This window comes from Hippopotamus amphibius, chromosome 3, assembly GCF_030028045.1.
Source record: "Hippopotamus amphibius kiboko isolate mHipAmp2 chromosome 3, mHipAmp2.hap2, whole genome shotgun sequence".
Taxonomy (NCBI): domain Eukaryota; kingdom Metazoa; phylum Chordata; class Mammalia; order Artiodactyla; family Hippopotamidae; genus Hippopotamus; species Hippopotamus amphibius.
The window spans coordinates 194,699,797-194,712,839 of NC_080188.1; the positions used below are offsets into that span (position 1 = coordinate 194,699,797).

General features: G+C 38.7%; 1 protein-coding gene across 4 annotated transcripts in view; it reads left to right on the plus strand.

The window, feature by feature from the left end:
* Positions 1-13,043, plus strand: part of CRB1 (crumbs cell polarity complex component 1) — a 295,880-nt gene that overhangs the window by 116,311 nt on the left and 166,526 nt on the right. For 3 of the 4 annotated variants that reach the window (XM_057729775.1, XM_057729777.1, XM_057729776.1), the window contains exon 1: positions 11,056-11,079. The exons of the other annotated variant lie outside the window; for it this stretch is intronic. In XM_057729775.1, the coding sequence (XP_057585758.1) occupies positions 11,056-11,079 (24 nt within the window). Of the gene's footprint in view, positions 1-11,055; positions 11,080-13,043 lie in introns of those variants that run through there. 4 annotated transcript variants of the gene reach the window in all.

Genomic DNA, 13,043 nt, shown 5'->3' on the forward strand with positions numbered 1-13,043 from the left:
TTGGGCTCTGGCATTGTGTAAACATCTCCATGGCATCTCACTTTCTCTTATTTATGTGCATCTCTCCCTCCCCTGAGAGGGTAATATTTCAAAGCACAGAGCCCATGTCTTATTTTCTGTTGTGTTCTCAGCACTTAGTACATTCCTAACTCAGAGTAAATAAAAGAACTTTCTTGAAAATATATTAATTTTTTTGGCTATTCTTCTACCTGCTACAGAAATAGTGAAAGAATGAATGAATGAATTCAAATCACATTAGATTCATAGGAAATTAATATTTTATTTCTTTCTTTCCAGCTCTATTAAGATATAATGGCTATATAATAATGTGTAAGTTTAAGGTGTCCAATGTGTTGATTTGATATGTGAATATATTGCAAAATGATTGCAACCATAGTGTTAGCTAACACCTGCATCACATCACATAATTACCATTCATTTTTGTGGTAAATACATTTAAGATCTACACTCAGCAGCATTCGGGTAGATAATATAGTATTATTAACTATAATCATCATGCTGCACATTACATCCCCAGACCTGATTCATCTTATAACTGAAGATTTGTACTCTCTGACCAACATCTCCTGTTCTCCCTCACCCCCGAGTCTCTGGTGACAATTCTTGTCTCTGTTTCTGTGTGTTTGGCTTTTCTAGATTACACATATAAGTGATAGACAATATTTGTCTTCCTCTGACTTATTCACTTAGTGCATGCCCTCAGGTTCCATTCATATCATCACAAATGGCAAGATCTCCTCCTTTCTCATGGCTGAGACTTAATATTCCACTATATATATTTACCACATGTATCCATTCAACCATTAACAGACTCTTAGATTGTTTCCCTATCTTGGCTGAATAATGCTGCCATGAACATGGAAGGACAGATATCTCTTAGAGATACGGCTTTCATTTCCCTTAAAAATTTACCCAGAAGTGGAATTGCTGGATTGTATATAGCTCTATTTTTAAAATTTTGAGGAAACTCCATACTGTTTGCCATAGAGGCTGCACCAATTTACACTTCCATCAAAAGTGTACAAGGATTCCCTTTTCTCCACATCCTCCCCCAAACTTGCTCTCTTTTGTCACCTTTTACATGATAGCCATTCTAGTTGGTGTGGGGGTCATCTTTTTGTGGTTTTGATTCTCCTGATTAGTGGTGTTCAGTACCTTTTAATGTACTTGCTGACCATTTGTATGTCTTATTTGGAAAGATGTCTGTTCAGTTCCTCTGCCCATTTGTAAATCAAATTGTTTGTTTGCTTCTTTTCATTATTGAGTTGTATGAGTTCTTTAACGTATTTTGGATATTAATCCTTTATCAGGTATATGACTTGCAAATATTTTCTGCCATTCTGTAGGTTCCTTTTTCATTTTGCTAATGGTTTCCTTTGCTATGCGGAAGCATTTTAATTTGATGTTTGTTCTTCAATTCTTTTAGGTCTTTGTTAAACATTTCTTGTATCTTCTCGATCTGTGCCTCCATTTTTTTCTGAGATCTTGGATCATTTTCACTATCATTACTCTGATTTCTTTTTCCAGTAGATTGTCTATCTCCACTTCACTGAGTTGTTCTTCTGGGGTTTTATCTTGGTCCTTCACCTGGAACATAATCTTCTGCTGCCTAATTTTGTCTCACTTTCTGTGATTGTGGTTTTTGTTCTGCAGGCTGCAGGATTTTAGTTCTTCTTGCTTCAGCTGTCTGCCCTCTGGTGGATGAAGCTGTCTAAGAGGCTTTTGCAGGCTTCCTGGTGTGAGGGGGTGCTTTCTGCCCATGGGTGGGTGGAGCTGGGTCTTGTCCCTCTGGCACGCAGGGCCATGCTCAAGAAGACTTTAAGCACCCTGTCTGCTGATGGGTGGGTGTGTGTTCCTACCCTGTTGGGTGTTTGGCCTGAGGCAACCCAGCACTGGAGCCTACAGGCTGTAGGGCGGGGCTAATGGCAGCCTCTGGGAGGGCTCATGCCAATGTGTACTCCCAGAACTGCAGTTGCCAATGTCTTTGTACCCACAGTAGGTCATAACCACTCCCCACCTCTGCAGGAAACCCTCCCATACTATCAGGTAAGTGTAGCCCATCATCTTATGAAGTCACTGCTTTTATCCCCGGGTCCTGGTGTGCATGAGACCTGTTTGCATCCTCCTTGAGTAGAGTTTCTGTTTCCCCCAGCCCTGCGATCAAACCCCTCTAGCCTTCAGAGCCAGATTCTCTGGGGGCTCCTCCTCCCATTGCCAGACCCCCAGGCTGGGAAGCCTGACATGGGGCTCAGGACTTTCACTCCTATGGGAGGACTTCTGTGGTACAGTTATTTTCCGGTTTGTGGGTCGCCCATCTGGTGGGTATGGGATTTGATTTTATTGTGATTGTGCCCCTCCTACCATCTCGTCATGACTTCTCCTTTGTCTTTGGATGTAGGGTATTATTTTGGTAGGTTCCAGTGTTATTTTGTCAATGGTTGTTCAGCAGTTAGTTGTGAGTTTGGTATTTTTAGAAGAAGGGGTGAGCTCACGTCCTTCTACTCTGCTATCTTGCCAGCAAGTCCCTGCAACTCTCAATATTTCTAAGATCTTCATGGGGGTGACAGAGGTTCTAACCATTTCTGCCATCATCATCCTTGTGTCAAAAAATCTGATTTTGAGTTATTTCAAAGTGAGTTTTATGTATGTGTCTGCTAGCATTTTAAAACTAAAAACCACAAAATGCAGCTGATTTGTTATTTATTAACAGAAAAGGCAATTCAATATGAAAAGATAAAGTCTGAGGTATGATAAAGAAAATAAATAAATAATTCTGTTTGGTTTAATTTATGTAGGCTATTTTTTACACAAAAAAGTGCCAAAATTTAATATCACATGAGAATTTTAAAAATGATTACAACCTTGTGGGGAAGGAGATGAATTAGATTATGGTTATCCAGATGAATGGATAAAGAAGATGTGACATATATATACAATGGAATATTACTCAGCCATAAAAAGGAATGAAATGGAGCTATACGTAATGAGGTATGACCTAGAGTCGGTCATACAGAGTGACATAAGCCAGAAACAGAAAAACAAATACTGTGTGCTCATATATACGGAATCTAAAAAAAAAAATGGTACTGATGAACCCAGTGACAAGGCAAGAATAGGATGCAGGTGCAGAGAATGGACTGGTGGACACGGGGCTGGGGCGGGGGGCGAAGGGGAAGCTGGGACGAAGCGAGAGAATATCATAGACATATATACACTACCAACGTTAAAATAGATAGCTAGTGGGAAGTTGCTGTACAACAAAGAGAAATCAACTTGATGATGGGTGATGCCTTAGAGGGCCAGGACTGGGAGAGCCGGAGGGAGTTGCCGGAGGGAGGGGATATGGGGATATATGTATAAATACAGCTGATTCCCTTTGGTGTACCTCAAAAGCTGGTAGGAGAGTATAAAGCAATTATATTCCAATAAAGATCTTAAAAAAATGATTATGGTTATCAAAGCATGACTTTTACAGTATGACAGCATATTAGGACTTAATATCTTATAAGAAACTATTATTAGAAAATTACTATTTATTTATTTTTAATTTTTAAAATTTTTTGGCTGTGCCATGCAGCTTGCAGGATCTTAGTTCCCCAACCAGGAATTGAACCCGGGCCACAGCATTGAAAATGCCAATGTCCTAACCACCAGACCACCAGGAAACTCCCAGAAAATTACCTTTTATGTTTAATTTGATTTAAACTAGGAGAGACAGCACCAGACAAAGGCATATATTCTATTGGGAAATTCTCTGAAATGTCCAATGGTGACTTTAAAAATATGAGAAATATTTTACATCTAATTTTTTATTACTCACTTTGAGTCTGACCAGATGGTAATGAAGATATTTGGTCACTAATTTAAAAGCTTATTTGTTTGTCTAGTTATATTTCTTTTTTCTATAAAGTAAAACTGAAATACCTCGGATCTCTTTATTGCTTGTAACGTGCCTTCATTCCTTTCTCTCTCTCTCCTTTTCTTTCCCACTAAATTTGTTTACCCTTTTCTTCTCCTTTGTTTCTAGCATTATAGGAGCATTTAGAAGAAAAACTGTATAGGAGAGGGGAAGGGAGTCATGGCAAATGGATCAAAAACTAGCTTCTGGTCGTTTGATGGTTACTATAGCGATAATCATCATGGGAGATTTTCAGCCACAAGTAGTTTCTAGAACAACATGATAGGGTGCTTTAGAAATAGACCTGAGGAAATAGAGTCTTTAAGGCTCTCTTAACCCCTTTTATACAGCAGGATTAGCATCCTCTTGGAGGATAAATATTAGTTGGCTTATTTGATGGGAGCCTTTAAAATATTGCTTTTATGTTGTAAAGATTAAACATTTTATTGTTCTAAAGAGACCTGGCTTTAGCTGATAGGGTCTTAGTCTCCTTCATTTCAGGGAATAATTGATAACGTCCTTATTCTATTTCTGCATCTTAAATTAAAATAGTCTTTAAGCTGCTTCTTTCATTGTATTGCCCGAAAATGTGGAAAGCGGTAAATATTTCTCACTATAGCTCCTATGAATTCTCTCATAGGTCAAATGTGCTTCAAATTAGGCATGGTTTCTATCTGACTTATAATTTACTAGGTATTATAAAAGGAAGTTTATTGGAATCATTTTGAATTTATTGTTTTAGCGTGGTAAAAAATGACATAGAAGAAAATGAAGGCTCCCATTTCATACATAAGTATCATTCAAGAGCCCCTTCTAAGTGAAAGATCAATGGGAGTGTACATCAGGTATGTGATGCAGGAATCGATGGTGGTGGACTGGGGACAGTTTTTGAAGAGAAAAACATACGGAAAGCTTAAGTTTAGTCACACAATCAGTTCGTTTCGGGAAACGGGGATTAAGCTTACTTGGTTCAGTTAAATTATGAATTACTGATTATCGACTCTATGCTGGATACGAGAGGTATATACAATGATGAACAATGCGTGGCATTTATTTTAAAAAACAATAATCATATCAAGTAAAAGCATTTTTATTATTAAGCAAAATATCAATTTACTTCATTTTATTGATTCGAAATTAATGAATTATTTGCTTCAGTACATCCTTCTTCTTTCCCCATTTACCCCCTCTCTCCGCACAATATTTTTAGTGCAAAGGCACAGCCATGCCTTCCTAAAAGAGATGATTATGGCCATACTTCAGCCCAGGTGATTTTGTCCAAGGTACAATGTTTGGTGTCTGCACATGAAGCTCACTTCTATGCATTTTATACAATAGAACTAACCTTATACTTTTATTAATTTCTATTCAGTTAAGTTGCCAATTTCAAATATGAGATATTCTCTTTCAACTCTCAGAAGGATGTCAACAACCACGTGTCTCCCTCCGAGTTTTCTCTCGTTTCCCTAGTGTTCTGTGCTGGGTAATGAAGGTGCAGCCTTTATTCACCACAGCCTTCTCGGGTAGAGTTTGCCAAATGGGTCTCCGGGAGGTGGAGACCCATCCTCCATCCGTGTCACGGGGCGTGCAGCGGAGCCAAGGCGTGCCTGTGCGCATCAGGGCCTGCTCAGCGCAGCGTGTGCCAGGGAGCGCGGGCAGGAGGCCATCCACACTCCGGGATGTTCCCCGGACCAACGGCACAAGGGCATTGTCCTTGCTGCACTCGGCGTCATGGGGCTTTTAGCTGAATAAAAAGAAAATGAAATATTCATGACGGTTTCCAAGTTATGTAGTAACCACAGCAACCTGGGTTTTCCCCAAGTCTGGCTCACAACCTACAGTGACCAGACCAGCAAATCATTCTCTTTCTGTTCAAGTGCGGTGAGCCTTAAAGTGAGCGGAACAAATGTCCCCCGGGGGGAGACCCATCAACCAGCAAAGTAAACAGTCAGCAGTACTCACTGCGCCATCCAGGAGCTTGTGTTCCGAGTGTAATGGGAACTGAATGCACAGAGCGTATGCACAGACAGAGGACGCGAATGTTCTAGTTCCTGAACATAAAGAGCTCGTTTGCTCACTGTGAAGACAAGTCTCCATACGTGAAACGGAGCAATTTGGGAAATTCATAAATACGTGTGATGTTGTCTTAACTATGCTACGTTCTGCGCCCCTCAGGCCAGGGGAGCCACAAGAATGCAGAGGCCTGGGAACAACGCATGGGAACGTAGGCTGCTGAGGATGCGCGCAATCTGAATACACACCGTAATTAATAAACTCGTAGAGAGTACCTTGAAACATCTCCATTCATGCCTACCACTGTAACCATGTCATAACAGAAGATAATTCAAATACTAAAGGACTAGTGGCTTACTCAAAATTATGACCAAACATTATTTTTCTAGACATTAGTTCCCTGTACAAAATTATGAGAAAACTATTGAGACCTGCATTGTCCATTTTAGCAGCCACGCGTCGCGTGTGGTTCTGAGCCCTTGAACTGTGGCTAGCTAGGGCTGAGAGGCACTGTCAGTGTACAATGCACACAGGCTTTCAAAGACTTGGTAGGAAAAAAAGTGCAAATAGCTCAGTAATTTTTAACCATAATTACATATTGGAATGATACTGTTTTAGTTAGATTTGGTTAAATAAAGTATGTATTAAAGGTCATTTTACTTGCTTATTTTTACTTCTTAATTTAATGATAATTTTGCATTATATTTTTCACTAGAAGACAGCATTCCACATGTGGCTCCCATGGTATCTCTGTGAGACAAGGCAGGTGCAGATGCTTGCTATCTAAAGTGCAGTCTCTGGTCCTCAGCAGCAGCACCCCTGGGAGATTAGCAGAAACGCTGACTTTCAGGCCTCACCCCAGGACTGGTGAGTCAGAGTATCAGCAATTTCATGAGAGCCTTGTGGTTCATATGAACGAAAAGTGTGGGAAGTGCTGATCTAGATTCTTCTCAGGTGCTTCCTTTTTATGATTCTGTATTCATTTTTATTTGGATTTTTTCAAATGAATGTTTTAAAGTCTTCTTGGCATCCTAATCTACCGCATATGAGCTGCATAACTTTGGGGAATTTATTTAACATCCCTGAACCTCAGTTCCTTACTTATAAACCGTCTATAATACCTCCAACCTCATATTTTTTCTATAGGAATTAAAAATGACATTTATCCCTAGGAACCAATAAATTGGAGGCATTTTTGTAATATCAGTAATAAAACTGAAGTATTAGATTACCCTAATTTTTTTCACTCTTGTCCTTACTATTTTGGTGTACAGTGGAATGAGCTAAAATATGAAGAGCTGTTTTCACTTATTTACCAGTTTATTTTTTTCTTTAAACTTAGTTATGTATAATATAATTACTTAAAAATCTGATAAAAATCTAATGGAGGATATTAAAACTTTCAGGTGCCTTTTTAGAACAAAAGTGGCATGTAGCTAAATTATTCTGCATGATGGTTTTATAATTAATATTGAAATTATATCTGTTGATCATTGATCAGTTAAAAAAACAGTGGCTTTATGGAGTAGGGAAAAAAGCTTTTATTTTTCTCTTCATTTAGAAGATTTTTAGCTTTATTGTGTGAATTTCAATTTGCTAGAGGCAAAGGAGCTGGTAAACTGTACGTATTCCATTAAATAAAAGGGGTCATTTTAAAGCCTGTCCTTATTAGAGTGTACATGGATTATAATAAGGTCAGAGTGTCTAGGCCTGATTAGCTTTAAATGAATTTAATGTCAAAGGAACATAATTAGACCCTCATTAAAACTTTCAATGATTGACATTTAGTAAAAATGACCTTCACAATTTGCATTATTTAGTCACGTTCTAAGGATGAGGAAGGGCAGGGCACCTTCTCTGGGGTTAGTGTGTGGGTGATTGCAGCCACAGGCAGGATGAACCTGGCCCATCACCCCGACCCTACTGCCAGGGACCCGATCCTATCCAGACCTGTGATCAGGTGTAGTCCATGTGGATGAGGACCCAGAGGCTTCTGCTCTCATGGGGACGCTTTGAGAGCAAAAGAAAGCGTTGGAGAAGCAGGCCCCCGATTTCACCTGTGCCAATGTTAATGATCAGAAATCGGACATAAATGCACCTGGCAAGGTGGCAACCATAGGCAGGGGGTTTACAGTATCTTTGTGGAAAAACTTCTTGGTGAGTTTACGGACACTCTGTAGAGGAGGTGAGATGCGGGTGACACCAGTGAGCTTTGGCACCGTCTTCTCAACTGGAGCAGCAAGGTGGTGCTTTGGAGTCTGCACGTGAGTTGAGTCTGCACGTGAGTTAAATCTGCTAAATACGCAGCTGGTGACGCTGGGCCCCCACCTGGATCAGGAGGACAGATTCTCAGGAATGTATGACAACAGTAACTGGTACTTCCCAGCACTCAAACACTAGTGACTCTTTCCAGTATCATATAGTCTCACTTTCCTCGGATTCATTCATTTATTAAACATGCATTTACCAAGCACCCACGATGTCAAGGTCCTCTGTCAGTAAAAGGAAACCAAGACGTTTATGCTTTGGACTCTGCGCTGAAAAAAGAGACAAATAATACTGACTAAATAATTACTTTATTATACATTTTAGTAAAGAACTTTATGTAGGTTATCCTTTTTACCCCTCATGATAATAACAATAATACAAATTGACTGACAACGCTCTCTCTGTTACAAGCACTGCTGGGTGCTTTATGTACGTTAGCAAATTCAATCTCCACAATAAAATGATGGGATAAGCATCATTTTTATAGAAATGAGAACTAAGGCACAGAGTTGTTAACTATCTTAGTAAAACTCATGGCATTTGTAAGTGGCAGAATCGGGATTCAAACCCAGGCTCCCAAGTGCGTGCTCTGAAGCCCTGTGCTCGTGGCTACGTAGCATCCCCCTTGGAAACGAGGAAATAGGCTCCATGACACTGATTCTGCCGAGACCACATGTGTGGGAAAGAGCAGAACAAAAGTTTAAACTTCCGTCTGTCTTGCCACAAAATTATACTCTTGCCATTACATTAAATTGGCCTCAATTTAGAATTTAAAACCATGGCTATAGAAATAGCTGCGTACGAGAGAGTGAATGCCTAGTTTTTTAGAGGCCACAGGAATGCAGAGGAAAGGAATGGTCTTAAAGGGCCCATCTACTTCTTTAGCTGTCCCATGTGAGCCTCTCATTCTGTACATCAAAGTAAGTGATTTACCCGATGATTTGCTCTGCTTGATTTTATCAAAAGAGGTGAGAGTTGGAACTTCACAGGGAGGCTTAAATGAGAATTCAGGTTTTCTTGCTCACTCATCCATTATTCAGCAAATTCCTATTGATTACCTATCACGTGCAAACCATTTTGACTACTTCCCGAATAAAGATGTGCCCCTCCTGCCACATCCCTCTTCCCCCTGCTGGTGCCAAGCCTGGAATTAAATTTCACTCTCTGCAGAATGCCAGGCTCAAGAAAATTCAACCAGCCACTATCCTAAGTTGAAATTCTTCAATCTGGAAATTTCTCCTCTATCTGCAGTAGCATTGTTCATAACTTCTGTTTCATTCTAAAGGCACCTCATCATGGATGATTTGAAACCTGAGCATCCCAAATATTTGCTGTTTGAAATCCAAACTACGATTGAAATTGTTAGGTGGTTCACCAAAATGACAAGGGCCATCCAATTTACCAAATTTCTGAATGGAAGAAACAATAAATCTTGAATAAATTTTACAAGTGAATTAAATCCTCTTTATTGAGTTAATGGCTATTCCAATTATATAAATCAATAGTGGCTTCTGAGATGTGGTTTAATGAAATATAGAAATCTATATTAACTTCTAAAAATATCAAGGATACAAACAAAATGTCTATATAAAGACAGTAGACTGTTCTTTTTTAGTAAAAACAAAAGTACAAATAAAATAAAAGCAACTTACTAGTAAATGTTTACTTATTCTTCTATAGGAAAAGATCTTTTATATGAAAGAATATCAGAAACCATTCAGTGGATGTTGCTGGGAATATCAAATTTATGATCACAATTCCTCAATTCATCTTCCATTTTTACTTAGGTGAAATTAGGTTAAGTGTATATTAAAAATAGAATTAACGTTTTTTTACAAAAAACCTGTGCCATAGTATGTTTAAAAAAATTACTTTATCCCACAGTCGGCATGTCCTCCGTCCATCCCAGGCAGCAGCTTCCCCAGTCCCTGCCCATGTCTCAGTAGTTTGAGGAAAAAACACAGTAAAATACCTGCCCCAGAGCAATGAGCTCAAAACAGTTCATTTGTAACAGTGGGAGTACAGGTGAGTGTTTGATTTACATAACTGTGAGGCATATTTAAAACTGCTAATTCAACCCGGGTATGAACAAGAACAATAGTTCCACCTACCTCCCTTCCTTCCCTTCTGCTAAGAGATTTGATTCTTAAAGTTAATGTCAATAAAAATGAGGACTAGAGAGTGATGTGGGGAGAATTCGGTTAATAAATCCTAGGAAAAGACATAAGAGTTGTAGTAAGAGGGCATTTACATAAAAAAAACCAAGGGTCACTAGTTAGCTCCACAAATTTGTACATACGCTTTATACAGCAAGGCACGTGGCTTTGACTACTAATATCCACCAAATATTCACTGAGCATTTGCTGGGCATTAATAGGCACTGGGAACACAAGGATACAGCAGATCCTCTGCCCAGTAAGACCCTCATCACACCTCTCACTTCATGCAGTACTTCTCTGAGCCCCAAATTTAAATGGTACTCAAAATATAGAGAGAGATGATAAAGATACCTTGTGGGAAACAAACCTCGGAGGGCAGAGTTTTTTCTAAGTCTAAGCTGCATTTACCTCAATTTGATCCTGAGCAAATCCAGGTACTTTATGGGGAAAATGTCTGGTGTGTTGAAGGAGCCCATCGGTAGGCTCTCCGTGTAAGCCTATGCTTGGGTCTGTGTTCTGTTTCCTAAAATAAAATTCCTGTAGTGACAACGTGTTAGTAAATGGCACTTTTTTTGGGTTATTATTGTTATTGCTATATTTTGTATTAATCTAGTAACTTCTCTATGAGGAACCCCAAATGATCTCTAAGCATCTTATATTATGACAATGAGGTAACATTAATTGAGCATTTACCATATGTCTGCCAAGCATTTAAATCTAGTGACTTACATCATGAACACCCTAAGAAATGGGTTCTACTGTTCTTGCCTTCTTTGAGGCCGGGCGTGGCAGAACCAGGCTTGATGGGGTGTTTCACTTCACAGACTGCTTCTCATCCAACACTCTCTCTCTCTCTGGCAAATCTCCTATGGTTGGCCAGTCCAAATGTTGCCAAAAATATTGATAATAAAAAGAAAGTCGATAAAATTTTCAGATTCTTGACTGATGATTATTAAATCAGAGAATTACCTATTTCATAGATCGAAATTAAAATTTTAAATTTTCATTAGAACCATCAAGGACAAAGGAATAAGTACTATTTATAGTCATCTTGGAGATATTGCTTTTCCCTGAGATCACCTTGCAGTGTTTCATTGCTCTGAATAAATATATTCTACCTTATAACTAAGCTATATTACCAAAATGGCCATTTTCCAAGTAGATCAAATTATTAGAAAATACACACAAATACACATACACACACAAATAAATACTAATGTTTGAGTGCTCATCTTCTTTAAAACTGGTCAAGTTTTTACCTCTCAGCAAATGTTATATATAATCACACACACACATATTTATATGTGTATTTGTATATAATGTATATGTAATGTACATTTATATTAAAATATATACATGTTTTTAGCACTAGCAATACCAAAATAGCAAATACAAAAGAATTACTTACAGCAACTCTATAAAATATTTTATTTTCTCCTGAACAGAGATTTCAAACTGCTTTTCAACCCCTAGGGCTCCCTGAAGGTGTCTCCAGAAAGGGTGGGAGGTTGAGTGACTGGGTGCAAGGTCTCCTCCTCTTCTTCAGCCTGAGCTGGTCCACATTCCAATTTTGTGTGTTGGGATTACTCATGGCGTTTTCCTGCTGCACTTAAGAAAAAAGCAAAAGTCTGAAACCCATTATTCTAGAACTTCTTATAAGATCCAGTAGATGGCAAACTTTACTGCAAGAAAACAGTTTGGCAGCCTCTATAAACTGGTCTGAGAATATCAGTTACACTTCACATCCAGTAAAGTTTTTACCCTGTGTCTAAGGCTCATATGAAAGCTGGAAACAAAATTCTCTTTTGTGATTCCCCTGGGAACCCAATACCAATTATAATTTTAAATAGTCCTATAAGGTTTCTATGTGTGTGGGTGTGTCCATTTCAGTCTTATTCTAAAGGTATTTTCATTATGAGAATTATTTTATTGTTCACTGAGTGTACATACACTGCACACAGTAGAGTGTAATAATGTATATGTGATAGATTCTTTTTCAATTTAGGTGCACAAAACTGGAATAATCATAACCCTTCTTCATGACACTCACATTATTGGTCTGTGCATATTCTGCTTTTATTTCCTTAGTTGGCTATTTAATTAGTTGTTTTGATTAAGAAAGTAAACTGCAGTTCCTTTATATATTTGAAAAATATTATTTTCTTTTTGACAGGCGACTGTCTGCTCGTTTAATAGCTGAAGCATCAGTTAATAATGCTTAGGTCACAGGCTGCATTTTCAAGAGGGCCTATTAGTATCTCATCTAGGGACACACCCATAAACCTCGGCAGCAAGCGGTGCCAATGACGACATTACCCTCAGAGAAGACCTAGTAAAAGGAGGTGATTGCTGGGTCATCTTGTCCAATACCAGCACTGCAAACATAATTCAGGGTGCACCTGTAAGCAAAGCGCTGGGGGTGTGTGTGTGTGTGTGAGAGAGAGAGAGAGAGAGGTTATATTATAAAATAGCTATTTCACTTTGAAAAATATTTTTATTACATTTATTCAGTGATACTTTAAAAGTCACAGAGGGTTTTAAGGAAACAATAGTACACTTCTTACCACCTCCATTCTAGCTTCTCATTCCTAGCATGCATTCCCCAGAAGCAACTACTTGAAACTCTTCCTGCTCTTTTTTATAGTTTTTATTTATATATTTTAAAATAATAGGCTAGGCTTTAT